At 38.5% G+C, this 13906-nt stretch overlaps 1 protein-coding gene across 1 annotated transcript in view; it reads left to right on the forward strand.

Moving 5' to 3' along the window:
• LOC138960601 (endonuclease/exonuclease/phosphatase family domain-containing protein 1-like) overlaps positions 1-7584 on the forward strand; it is a 28204-nt gene extending 20620 nt beyond the window's left edge. Inside the window, exons 6-9 of the mRNA XM_070332411.1 lie at positions 130-268; positions 746-799; positions 1542-1682; positions 2132-7584. Coding sequence (XP_070188512.1) covers positions 130-268; positions 746-799; positions 1542-1682; positions 2132-2319 — 522 coding nt within the window. The 3' untranslated portion in view covers positions 2320-7584. The remainder of the gene's footprint in view (positions 1-129; positions 269-745; positions 800-1541; positions 1683-2131) is intronic.
• Positions 7585-13906: the final 6322 nt, after the last annotated feature.

Below are 13906 nucleotides of genomic sequence, written 5' to 3' on the forward strand. Positions count from 1 at the left end.
TACGCACGCACGCACGCACGCACAGACAGACAAAGTTACGATCGCATAGGCTACACTTCGTGAGCCAAACATATGTACATGTAAATATGGGTTATCATATATAATAATGCGACAATGTTATGTTTGCAGGTGAACGGTCAGCTGGACTGTGTGGTGGTGAGTGTCCACCTGAAAGCCACGGGCCTGGAGGGAGAGGACCTTGACCGCACCAAGGCAGAGGTGGCCTCCATGACCGACGTCCTCAAGTCCATTGCCGACCATGTGCCATGTGAGTAGAGTGTTTAAAGAGTGGTCTTAATATAGGCAGAAAGCCGAAGCACAGCTGGGACATACCTTTTTGGTGCTCAAAGCAAAACCTGATCAGTGAAATTCACTGCATGTAGCTGTGTGCAGTAGTTTTTGACACTGCATGCAGCGTATATTGAGAAGAGGCTGTAGGTGGGGTAAGGGCCAGACGTCCTCTACATGTTTCAAAAGGGGCAAGATGGGAGGGTGGGGAAAGTATCATCGACCAAGCACTTACTATCTCTTAAAAAAAACGTTGTGAAAAAAGTTGTTCAAGCGATATTTTTGTGAAAACGTGAGATCAGCTGTGTAGTTACTGTGAAACCATGCCATAAAGCCAACAAGCACTACACTTCAGAAAGCATTGCATACCTTTGCTATCAAAACGCTTTTTACAGCATCAGAAATTTTTGAGAATTGCATGTATTTTGATGGGCATTCCTCCTTTTAATTTCAACAGCTGAGAAAGATGTCATCCTTGTTGGAGACTTCAACCTTGGGCCTGACTCAGAAGGTAAGACATCGTCTAGTTCCGTTTGTCAAAATTATTTAATTTTATTTTATTTTATTTATTTATTTATTTATATGGGAGATTTATATAGCGCTTGACGTTCTTTAAGCGCTTTACGTATTAATTTCTGCTGTGTGAGATGGAATTTTGTACACAATATATCACGTACTCACATCGGCCAGTAAATCTCTAGCCATTACGGCGAATATTTACTTTTCACGGCCTATTATTCCAAGTCACACGGGTATTTGGTGGACATTTTTTATCTATGCCTTTACATTTTTGCCAGGAAAGACCCTTTTGTCAATTATGGGGTCTTTAACGTGCACACTCCGATGTAGTGTATTTAACTGCTTAACTCACAGATTTTTGTTATTGACATCAAACTGTAGATTTAAGACAAAGATTTGACAGACTTACTCCCATACACATTTTTATTCACATGTCATTAGATAGACTCTTAGAGTGAAATTCTGATCTGAAAGTTCTAGAAAACAGTTATTTAATTTATAAAATTTTAAAACACTGAAGGAATAATATGAATATTAACGTTCAGAAATTTCTCCTCAACATAACATTTATTATGACTTATTATTATTAGATTGATAGCATTTGTTTCAAAAATGAACGGTTAGCAGTGATACATACTTTACAAAATATATTTAGGCTTGTTAAAAAAATGATTATGAAAATTGAAGCGTTAGATGTCACATCATGGATCAACACTACCTTGGCATGTGTGCAGAATTTGAGAAGCTGCGGAAAAAGGGCTACACCAACATGATCAAGGTGGACACGCCCACCAACATCAGCGCCAACAACCCGGCAGGCAGCAAGTGTTACGACAACATCTGGATCAGTCAGCAGACACTCAAAGTGCACTCAGGTATGAAATACCAGAAAGACTAGAAACTCAGTTGTTGTTATCTTCTCTTATACTGTTTAAACTACTGCCAGCTCAAATGGGGAAACAGGAAATAAGCACTGATGCGGAAGCTCTGCGTGAGGTTTTTTTTTTTTTTACTACATGGAATAACTCTGCAAGGTGTTCAGCAGTTTTATTTTTTGTTTTTATTTTAGCTTAACAACAACATTTAGTGTTTGGCAAAACAGTGAATCTTTTCAAGTTTTGAGCCTCCCAGGCTTTTACCTTGTAGTCTTTTTCATCACATCATCATGAAGGTGTTGCTTCATGCCCGGAATTAGGGTAGTTCTGAACTTTGTCAGTATTCTGTGCTATTTTAAAATGTTACTTGATGAGTGTGTTTACACTGTAGGGGTCTTGATCTACCGCCCTCTTAACACCTGTATTTTCAGTTGTGTGTCTCTTTGCAGGAAAGGCAGGTGTGGTGAGGGAAGGCCTGACCAGCCCATGGATCCCCAATGGGTGGAAATGGGGCGGGGTGGTCAGCGATCACTGTCCAGTCTACACCGAGCTCTACACCAACAATGACCTTGACAAGGGTGACCTCTCTATCGGAGCCGATGGGATACGCTTCATCATTGGAGCGGATTCCGGATGATGGGGGAAGGATTTTTCGGCTGTCCGGCTGATTCAGTGTTGACAGACTGGAGTCTGTGTGTTTGTGCTCACACAGACTGAAGGCAGTTTTCGACAAGAATGATTGCAAAAAGAGCAGGCCTCTACGTTCAGCTAAACAGAGGTTGTCTGAGTGCAGGAAAAGTTCCTGAAGATGTTCATGTATCCTCTTGCTCGTCTGTTGTTGATGAGCGGCGGTAGATGCGTGTGAACAAGACCTTCAAGGGGCTTCTTCCCCTCTCCGTCGTTTCAAAAGTACAGTTTTAAACCAGTTATAAGGCGGCCCTTAATTGAGCCTGATGTCCACTTTGCCAAGACTTTGCCAAGTCTTTTTACTGAAAGCTCCATGCGGCCAGCTTTGCGAAGTTAACTTCGCCCAGTTATGGACAGGCTTAAATTGCAGTTCTTAGCTCTGGAATGAACATTTCTTCGCATGAACTCACACTGACAGCAATTTTTCGCAAGGAACCAGTAAAAGACAGTTTTAGGAAAACACCAAAGCCAGTGTTTATCAAATGAGCACCCCATCTTCCCAACTGTTATTCTTATTGTGTGTGGATTTTTTTTTTTTTTAGTGTAAGTAAACAACGACAGCAGATCACACCAGCAGGGCCAGTATAATGTTTCCCGATAACCTGTAAGTGTATCATGATGCCACAATCTTCCTTCCCCAACCCCCCCCCCCCCCCCCATTGAAATGCACTACGGATCCCTTTTCAAATGTGTGAGTGTGAAAACCTGTTGGAGGTGAAAGCCAGTCACTGAGATTCAGCGTATTTTCAAAATATTGAGAGTATTTTGTAACTCACAAGGAACGTTCATTTAAAAAAAAAAAATTCGTTCATGGGCTGAAACTCCCACGCCTTTTACGTGTATGACCGTTTTTACCCCGCCATTTAGGCAGCCATACGCCGCTTTCGGAGGAAGCATGCTGGGTATTTTCGTGTTTCTATTACCCACCGAACTCTGACATGGATTACAGGATCTTTTTTGTGCGCACTTGGTCTTGTGCTTGCGTGTACACACGGGGGTGTTCGGACACCTAGGAGAGTCTGCACACAAAGTTGACTCTGAGAAATAAATCTCTCGCCGAACGTGGGGACGAACTCACGCTGACAGCGGCCAACTGGATACAAATCCAGCGTGCTACCGACTGAGCTACATCCCTGCCCGCAGAAACGTTCATGAGCTATTGCTTCAAGGGCAGCAATAACATTGTCCGTTTTCAGAAGTGGAACTTTTAGGTGTTACTGCTTTTCGCTTCGACATTTTCGTCAACGTGCTGGACTCGACGACAACAATTGTGGCAAATAAAATCTCGTCATATCACGTCTCGCGTGATTACGTTGACCAATCGTCAAAGCTGGATTTTATCTACTGGGCTATCGCAATAACAGGTTTGGCAACCTACTTTCGATTTCTTCTTCTTCAATTTAGTGATCACGATCAAACTTGATTTTTTTTATGATCGTCGTATTTTTTTCACTTCAAAGGTTTTGTTCATATCCTTGGCAACTTTGCATACAAAATACGGCGAAATTGTATGGGTAAACAGGTCTGCAAGAGCTACAGCAACAGACTGCTATTTATTTACACATTATTTGCAGTGCTACAAAGTTTGTTTGTCTACTTTCGGAGACCCTTGAATGAAAAAGCCAAATCCAGTTGAGATCGGCGAGCTTCCCGCCAGCTTCTGGTGAATGTTTGTTCCCAGTCAATCCGATTGAGTCTTCCCAAATGTTGTAACTGTTGCAATTTGAGCAGCATCTTGCCAGCTACCTTTTACAGTTTTATTTAATTTTTAATTTTACATACAACTAGTTTGAAGCAAAAGTAGTTTCCTAGTTTGTATTGTTGAAATCTATTTTGGTCGTTTTTGATGAGTATCTATACCTACCTAATAGGTGACAAATGATTGAAACTGCTGTTTCCATGCTGTTTGTTAAATGACTCCTTGCCCCTCCTATGACACCCACAATGCAACCCAACTGCTAATTGAAAAGAAAGAAGCAAAATATATTTTCAGATATTTTGCTTCCCTGTTCATTTTCAAGTTGTTCATTTATTATTTTGAGTTATTTTTAGAATAAGTGTTATATGTTTCTGAGTTGACATAAAGCGTGTGTGTGAATGTCTGATGAACTTTTTGAGACTTGTAATGTTTGGTTTGGTAGTCTTATGTACTATACTCTCAGTAAATTGCACTGCTTTGAGTAGTGCAGGCCTGAAAGTGGCGAGTATTTTACTCGCCATGGTGAGTAGAAATCTGTTAATGGCAAGTAGAATTTGGCGACTTAAGTTGCTGAAACACTGAATTGAAATGGTTGGTTTGGCAAGTAACATTTGCCCTCTGGCTAGTAAATTATGAGAAGTACTAGCCAAAGGCGAGTGCCCCATTTTGTGGACTTTCAGCGCTGTAGTGTGGATATTACGGTAAGGATTGTGATATAAATTGATACTCCTGGTAAAGGAAACAGCTTGATTGTTTAAAGTCGCAAGGGTATAGCACTGGTCAGAGATAAAACAGAGGTAATATTTTCTGCCAGCCCTCATGCTGATTTGACTCCAGAGGTAACATATTGTGGAGTGGTGAAATCAAGAGTGGTGAATGGTTTGCTGGAGTATAGGTGTGCTCCTAGCTGTGTTGCAAACTAGAGTGCACATGCACTCACTTGTGTATATTTTGCCTGGTACTAGAACTGTTTACGGGTCGGGATGTTTGTGCTTTCAATACGGTAGTATTTATTGCGCTGATCAGAGTATGTGAAACCCATTTGCATACTGTATAATGACTGAGATGTCCATTATGTTCTTGCCAGTTGCTTTGATCAGAATTATCCTTTGGTGTGTTCAATTTTTATCAATGCAAATCGTTAAACTAAATGCTTCCTGCACATTTTTTGCTGCTTTTTGGTGACTACGGCAAGTATTATGTATCTTCTTTGTTTTCTTCTGTTTTGCTTTTTTTTGTGTGCCAGTGTGGAGTTTTGATGAAAATTGCATTTTTCAGATTTTGAAGTTTGGGATTGTGTCGCTGTTGCCTTTTTGGTAAATGCTACTGGTTTGATCACATTTCTGGATCATTCATTGTGTATCTCTCTGCAAGTTCTGTTCTCATCGTTAAACAAATTCAGAGAACTTGTTTTTCACTGAGTGTTATCACATCTCTTCCCATCATCATGTTTATGTCTGTCAGTGTAAATGGGAACAGAAATGAGATGAATATTCATATTGGGGAAAGTAATATTGGCATTGGTGCAATGACGGTAAACAGAAGAATACAACCAGTGGGGGGTCAGTATCACTGGGAAAACTGATACAGATGAGTGTGTGTTTGTTTGTCATTGTTTTGTTTTTTAATTAAATTACATACTCTTACCCAACTCGCATAGATAGCAATAACTTCATTTTGTTGCTAAGGTATTGAAGCACTCATCCGTGGTAACACAGGAGGTAACTCTTAAAAACAAAACTCTATACCATTATGGGCGGTTTTCAAAAAAGTACGACTTTTGAGGCAGATGAATTTTTCAAAATGACTTTAATCAAAGCACCTTTCTTGTCAGCTAGAATGGTAAAGGAAACATAGAAGTATTCAAACACTAAATAGGCAGTCCTTGACTAAAACAAAAAGGGTAGAAAAAATTAATTAAAGTAAAATTAACGAGAAAAAATGTCACTGGTGTTACCGTCTTTTAAATTTTGTTCATCAGGTATAATTAGGTGATATCACATTGTTTTGCAGATTAATTGAAGAAACTGAAGATGATCTTCCAACTGATCAGGATTGAACATCTATTGCTGCTTAAAAATATCAGGTTTATGAGCATCAAAGGGCCTTTTGCTATTTTTGTTTGTTTTTGGGGTAATATGTCAATCCAACAAGGGGCATGAAGAAGTGGGAACATTTTCACAATTATTTTTATGTGTATGCTTTGGACTTAGAGGCACAAAACCATGGCACGGTACTGACTTAAATGCCAGATGAATTATGAAAAAAACTAAACAAATATCATGGTGACACCTGAGTGACAGAGCGGTAACACCAGTGACAGTCGGTAACACCAGTGACAATTATCAAACGAAAATTCAATGTATTATTCGCTGGAAATAAAACATTTGTCAGTATCAACATTCATAATGAACTTAAAACCCAAAAGGTTTGGATGAAGAAGTGAAATTATTATAGCTTTAAAACTTTACAGGTAAAAGCATTGTAGGTAATAGTAAAACAAAGAAATTTGGTGACACCAGTGACATACTTTATCATGTTTTAATTTTATACCTAAGACTTTAAAATTGGCAATCTAGTGGCTGCTCCGCCTGGCGTCTGGCATTATGGGGTTAGTGCTAGGACTGGTTGGTCCGGTGTCAGAATAATGTGACTGGGTGAGACATGAAGCCTGTGCTGCAACTTCTGTCTTGTGTGTGGCGCACGTTATATGTCAAAGCAGCACCGCCCTGATATGGCCCTTCGTGGTCGGCTGGGCGTTAAGCAAAACAAACAAAGCTAAATATAAAATATACAGAGAAAGAAAGGTTCATTTAGTTTGCTTTAAACACTATGCCAAAATTGATGAATATAAAGAAAGACATGTTCATTTAAGTTTGTTTTATACACTAAGCCAAAAGTGAAACATACAAAGAATGACAGCGTCATTTAGTTTGTTTTAAAAACTAAGCCAAAAGTGACAAAAACAAAAAAAGACAGTACTGTCCTTCAAGGTTGTTTTAAAAACTAAGCCAAAAGTGAGATATACAAAGAAAGATAGTTTCGTTCAAGTTTGTTTGAAATACTAAGCCAAATGTTTGTGTGCTTGTTTTTTTTGTAAGGTTGTTTTTCGTGTGTTTTGCTTTGTTGTGTCTGCAGTTATCAACTACCCCCCGCGGGTTAGGGGGAAGAATTTACCCGATGCTCCCCAGCATGTCGTAAGAGGCGACTAACGGATTCTGTTTATCCTTTTACCCTTGTTAAGTGTTTCTTGTATAGAATATAGTCAATGTTTGTAAAGATTTTAGTCAAGCAGTATGTAAGAAATGTTAAGTCCTTTGTACTGGAAACTTGCATTCTCCCAGTAAGGTCATATATTGTACTACGTTGCAAGCCCCTGGAGCAATTTTTTGATTAGTGCTTTTGTGAACAAGAAACAATTAACAAGTGGCTCTATCCCATCTCCCCCCTTTCCCCGTCGCGATATAACCTTGAACGGTTGAAAACGACGTTCAAACACCAAATAAAGAAAGAAAGTTATCAACTCAATACTTCCTGAGCTTTTTGTCACTTTAATCAACGAAGCGGTTTGTGGGGTAAAGTCACGCAGAGCACAAAAACTTGTTAAGCCTCTGCTTATAATTGCATGTTTTGTGTTGACGATCTTGTCATTTGGGTTATTTATTGCTGGAAGATGTACAGTCGAACCCACTTAAAACGAACACGCTAGTTACGAATTTTGACTTATAACGTATTAGTTTTAAGTTCCCAACTGAATACCTCTTTCTTCATGCTTAAAAAAAATGCTTAAAACGAATTCTTTATAACGAATTTATGCTTATAACGAGCACTTTTTGGATTCCCAAGCATGCATAATGTCTGTAATTTACTCACGCTTATGACGAAATCTTTAAACTCGTCCCGAGATCGACATATCATGGGAATTTGAGAAGTTTGAATACATGTGTCAAAGTCTTCCCTTGCGTCGACTGCTTGAACCATTGCTCAACCGATCACTGAATAAAGTTAAACTGATTACACTGTACTCACAAAACAATTTCAAATTTAGAATCAAAGTGATTGATAGCTCAGACACTGAACATGAATGACTGACTGACGTTTATTTCCTTCGCGAATACCAAAAACGAAACATCAATGTTTAGAACGGAAGCCATTGCCAAGAAATATAGATGCCAGAGTGGTTTCCCTTGGACAAGGGAAACCACACTCTCAACGTTTGCGTTCGCCGGTTCGCGATAGTTTATCAGTCAGTCAGTGCTTTCGATTTGGATTTGAACATCATGTTGCAAAAAAAAAAAAAAAAAAAAAAAAATTGGCCAAGGTTTGCTACCCGTCGCCAAGGTAAGTGATTCCGGACAAATGATAGGAACACCGCGAATGTGGACAGTGTCAGTGTGTGCGTGTGTGTGACCAAAAACGTAACAACTGGATGAAACATCACTCTCACTAAACTCAACAATCATCACTCAACATGAGACACACATGAACATGTAACTGAATATGTCACTTTATTGTCTAAACGTGAAGCAGCATGAAAGTTTGCGAAAGAAACAAATTGAAACACCATAACATGTACAAGACTTAAAAAAAAAAAAACAAAAAAAAAAAACGAATTTTGGTTAAGACGAACTTTTTTTCCGATCCCCAGTGATTCGTCTTAAGCGAGTTCGACTGTACTGCTTATTTTATTGCTCACTTGGAATATTTACTTTTACTGTTGTTTAGTTGGTGTGCATTTTGGTTGCTGTGATACTTCTGTTGTAGAATAATGTCAGAGTTCTAAAAAATGTCATAACAGTGTTGTGCTGTTTAAAAGTTGCATGTAAGTTTGTTCTTCTACTTTAGCTAATTTTTGCTGAGAGTCTTATAAAGCAAAAGCAAATGGTTTTTTCACCAAATCAGTAACAACACATTTACTTTTGGATAACATGAAAAATGTGGCTGGGTTTTTTTTCTCACTTATTAAGTCGTGGGGCAAATTAAGTTTTGTGATTTGGGGTGAAATGAAGTTGGGTGATTTTGAGGAAGGAAATGGCATGTTTGTGATGTTCTGAAGACAACACTGAAGAACATGCAGGTATTCAGATTTATGTGTGACTTGAATGCTCGGCAAGAATTCAGCCTTCACTGGTGCACTTCTTTTCTGTGTTTCAGGTGTGTGTGTGTGTGTGTGTGTGTGTGTGTGTGTGTGTGTGTGTGTGTGTGTGTGTTCATAAGGATAAGACTTCCAACTTGTACCCAACTAATGAAAAAAAATCAATTCTAATTCTCATCAGCTGCCAGTCATCATAGAACTACCATTTCTAATGTTACCATACCCTTTCTTCTCCTGATAAAAATGTTATTACATTATTCACACTGTTTCAGAGTCCATCTAAATGATGAATTTTATAATTGTTAGTTAATGCAGCAACTTAATTCTTCCAAGACTTTTCAATAAATGTGCAAAGAATATTTCTTTTGTAATGTATTGTTTTGAAGAATATTATATGTAGAAAAAGCTTAAACATGATATATCCTTTCAACACAACATGAAAGTTATGCAGATGTCATAATATGCATGAATTTTGATATGTATATAAATACAAAATAAAGTTAAGAAAAAACCTGTGCCTGAAAATTTGAATTAATGTGCCCTCATTTTTCTCTCCCTCCACTTCTTTTAACCTCTATAATGAGCAGCAAGATGTATGAACTTTACACGTTAGAATATATGAAGTATTTATCTGTTTCTTATGGGCATTACTTTTTGCTCGAGTGAAGTGCAATGTGTTGATGAACTCATACATTTGTGACGGCTGGACCGCTTCTTTGTGGGGAGGGGAAAGGACCTGGGGGGTTTGTGAACTGTTACATATCATCTACATTTCTTGTGTCCTTTTTGTCTGTTAAATCGTTCTGCCGGGAATGTTGATGTCTTTTTGGTTAGATATTTTTGTTAATTTGTGGAATTTGACATTGCAGATATGATCCGTAGAAATCTGAAAGTGTTTACTTTGTTATGTAATGTTACAGGACATTTAATTAATTGTTAGAAAGATAACGAATTGTGTTTATGACTTTCGCTGGCCTTTGTTTCATCATTGTGAAGCCGTGGGTAAAAATGATGCGCTTATTAAATGCGTTTAGCTGTAATGACAGTGATGAGTGTACAGAGTGATCCCCAAAAAATGCAACCCACAAAAATGCTAATAACTTCTACATCTGTTGGCAGAGTCGATCGCCGAATTTGGAAACATTTCTTGAAATTGCACAAAAGTCAAACAATTTGACCTACATAATTGCCACTTTGTGGATGGGTTTTGCATAAGCTGAAGTTAAAGGCACAGTAAGCCTCCCGTAAACCATCACAGATACTGTCAGGCTTTTACACACAGTACAAACACCCTTTCATTTAAACACTCGCCGCTTGAGAACATCGTAGGTGCCCTCCGTAAAGAGCGAGCTATTTTTAAAGAATTTATTTTTGCGTGGTTTATCTTACCCCTGAGCCATTGTGAACCTGTGTGATCCAGTTTCCCTTTTTCACAATGCAGTCGTCACTTAGTAATTTGAATGAGACTAGCTGTGAGCTTATCTGTAATAGCACGTTATTATGTACCTCTGACTATGTACAAAACTAACGGCTGTGGTTCACAAGTACTCTCGCGATGGCTTTTGACTGTTCAGAGGAACTGGCGATAGGTATAAACCATCGTCTGCGTGACCCTGCTTCCGGGCGTTTCTTTTTTCAAACTTTCAAAACTTCGAATTGTACTGATCTTGTCTTGATGAAAAAAGAATTCTTTTATGATTTAAGAATGTTTGTGTAACAAGCTGTCAATTTATTATTTAGATTTTGAAAGTTAGGTCTAGGGCCAAAACGCACCACGGTCCGATTGTCTCTGACACATAGCGTTCTCTACTGTTGTTAAGATCGCCATGCTCTGACACAATCCGCAAAATTAATTCTTTGAAAATTGCTCGCTCTTTACGTAGGGCACCTAGGATGTTCCTGTTTGGTGAGCGTTCAAATGGAAGGGGGTTTGTACTGTGTGTAAAAGCTTGACAGTGTCTGTGATGGTTTACGGGAGGCGCACTGTGCCGTTAATGTACACTGAATATACAGTAATCCGGCCAACAGATGTAGAAGTAATTAGCATTTGTGTGGGTTGCATTTTTTAGGGGGTCACCCAGTATATTGAACAAGGCAATAATTAATTGTTTACTATAGAGGTGGACAAGAAGGTAACTGTTGAAACTTTTATACCTAAAACACAAGTTGATCATGAACTTATTTTTATATTTGTTCAGTGATTTTCATTTTGTATTTTCATATGATTTCTTGCTGTTAACAATGAAAATGGAAATTATTTTTGCACATGCATTGTTTAGTGAAGTATCAGTAGTTTATTCCTTCCCCTTACCCTCTGTACCCATTGCTACTAAAACAGTAGGTGAGAATTATAGGTGCACATTTGATGGAGTTTTACAATAAAATAAAAAAGAAATTATAATTCAAGAATCATCTGCATATTTGTGTCGAAAAATGTGTGTGCTTGTTAAATTTAGCAGTTTTTCAAACTTAAAGTTCACTGGTGTTCACTGCAACATACCACAGGAATGGTTAATGATACTTGTAGACTCACTAATATTTCACAGGTAATGGAATTTATTGCATAGGTAAACAGAAATGCACACAAATACATAAACTGAAATGGCAATTGATATCATAGACATCCCAACTGAGTAATGAAAACATGACAATTTGGTAAGATAATACAACCATGTTTTGACCAGCAGACTTTCAAGCCCCCTCCATGGCAAATATTTGGGGTTTTACAGAAGAAAACATGCATATTTGCTATACATGTAATAGTAATGGTTTAATGAGATCTATCCTGAACCCCCCAGGGGGAAGAATTTATTTCATTTTCATTACTTTATTGTCCCATCGCTGGGAAATTCGGGTCGCTTCCTCCCAGTGGAAAGCTAGCAGCAACGGAGTCGCGCTACCCAGGTGTTTGCGTGTTTAGGTGTATTCAACCACCTGCACTTATGGCAGAATGACCAAGGTCTTTTACGTGCCATTGTGATGACACGGGGGTGGGACATGGCTTCCGTCTCTGGGTCTGCACATAAAGTTGGCCCGAATTCGAACCTGCGACCTTTCGATCACAAGTCCAGTGCTCTACCAACTGAGCTACCGGGCCCCCATTTACCTGATGCTCCCCAGCATGTCGTAAGAGGCGACTAACGGATTCTGTTTCTTCTTTTACCCTTGTTAAGTGTTTCTTGTATAGAATATAGTCAATGTTTGTAAAGATTTTAGTCAAGCAGTATGTAAGAAATGTTAAGTCCTTTGTACTGGAAACTTGCATTCTCCCAGTAAGGTCATATATTGTACTACGTTGCAAGCCCCTGGAGCAATTTTTTGATTAGTGCTTTTGTGAACAAGAAATAATTAACAAGTGGCTCTATCCCATCCCCCCCCCCCCCCCCCCCCCCCCCCCCCCCTTTCCTCGTCGCGATATAACCTTGAACGGTTGAAAACGACGTTAAACACCAAATAAAGAAAGAAAGAAAGATCTATTCTGAAACCGTCAACCTGGGTATATTAAGATGGCTAACACATGCATCTAATATTTTGCTTTCTGCAGAGCGCAATATGTCCTAAAATTTAAAAAAATGACATTTTACTAGCATCACGAACCTTGATGTGGAGGGTCGTAAACATCTGAATTTATGAACAAATAAAATATTAAAGAGGTCTGAGACAGATTTACAAAACCTTGCAAAACACACACACACACACACACACACACACACACACACACACACACACACACACACACACACACACACACACACACACACACACACACACACACACACACAAATACTAGTACTACCATCCTTGAGACAAATAATAAAAACAGCACATGACGTTAAAAATACTGTCTGCTTTTTAGAGCAACAATAAACATTAGGACTAGGAAGCATGTTGCCTTCCAAACATAACCAAATGCTGAGAGTAAATGCTGTAACCTTGGGCCTAATGCTTTTCAACACTTAAATGCTTCTGTGCACATTAATATGCTTCTTCAAAAATGACAGTGTAATCCTGAGAAATTCAAAGGTGCGGGTGAAACAATGAAGTGGCATGTTCTCAGACCACAGTAACAAGTGGATGAACAACGCTAGGTACCCTATTTCTACCACATTTAGAAACTTATGGCATTTGCAGCAGTATATTTGGATTTAAAAGAGCTGTACATGTATCTTATGGCTTACAAGGAACCAACATCAGATGTAACTTTTTTTTAGTAAAAATTGTAATTCAGTCACATATTAGACACATAAGCTGAAAAACCCTGCATGACAATATCAGAAATAATCAATATAAGCATAGACCTAAATATAGGTCCCTGATATAAGTCAGTTAATTGAAGAACACATTTCTATCACAGTAGTTTCTCATAACAAGTCTTTAAAATGCATATGATACATAAATAGCAATAAACAAATCCCAAAAAATAAACTGAAAGTGTACATTGTATTTAACATAGTACAGTGGACGCCGCTTAATAAAACCGCGGTTAATAGAGCCAGCCGCTTATAAAAGCCGATTTCAGACGGTCCGGATTTATCACTATATCTTATGTATTAGAAAAAGCCGGTTAATAAAACCAACCCGCCGCTTATTAAAGCCAGTTTTCTCAGAGAAATCACGTAGTTTGTGACTAAAACTCACATTATCTTGTTCTGATGTGGAAGACGACCAACAAACATTCATAAAATCGTTCTTCTCTGCCGAGTAATGATTCGTGACGGTGACAGTGAAATTATTGATGTACCG

The sequence above is a fragment of the Littorina saxatilis genome, linkage group LG1 (assembly GCF_037325665.1).
Source record: "Littorina saxatilis isolate snail1 linkage group LG1, US_GU_Lsax_2.0, whole genome shotgun sequence".
Classification (NCBI taxonomy): domain Eukaryota; kingdom Metazoa; phylum Mollusca; class Gastropoda; order Littorinimorpha; family Littorinidae; genus Littorina; species Littorina saxatilis.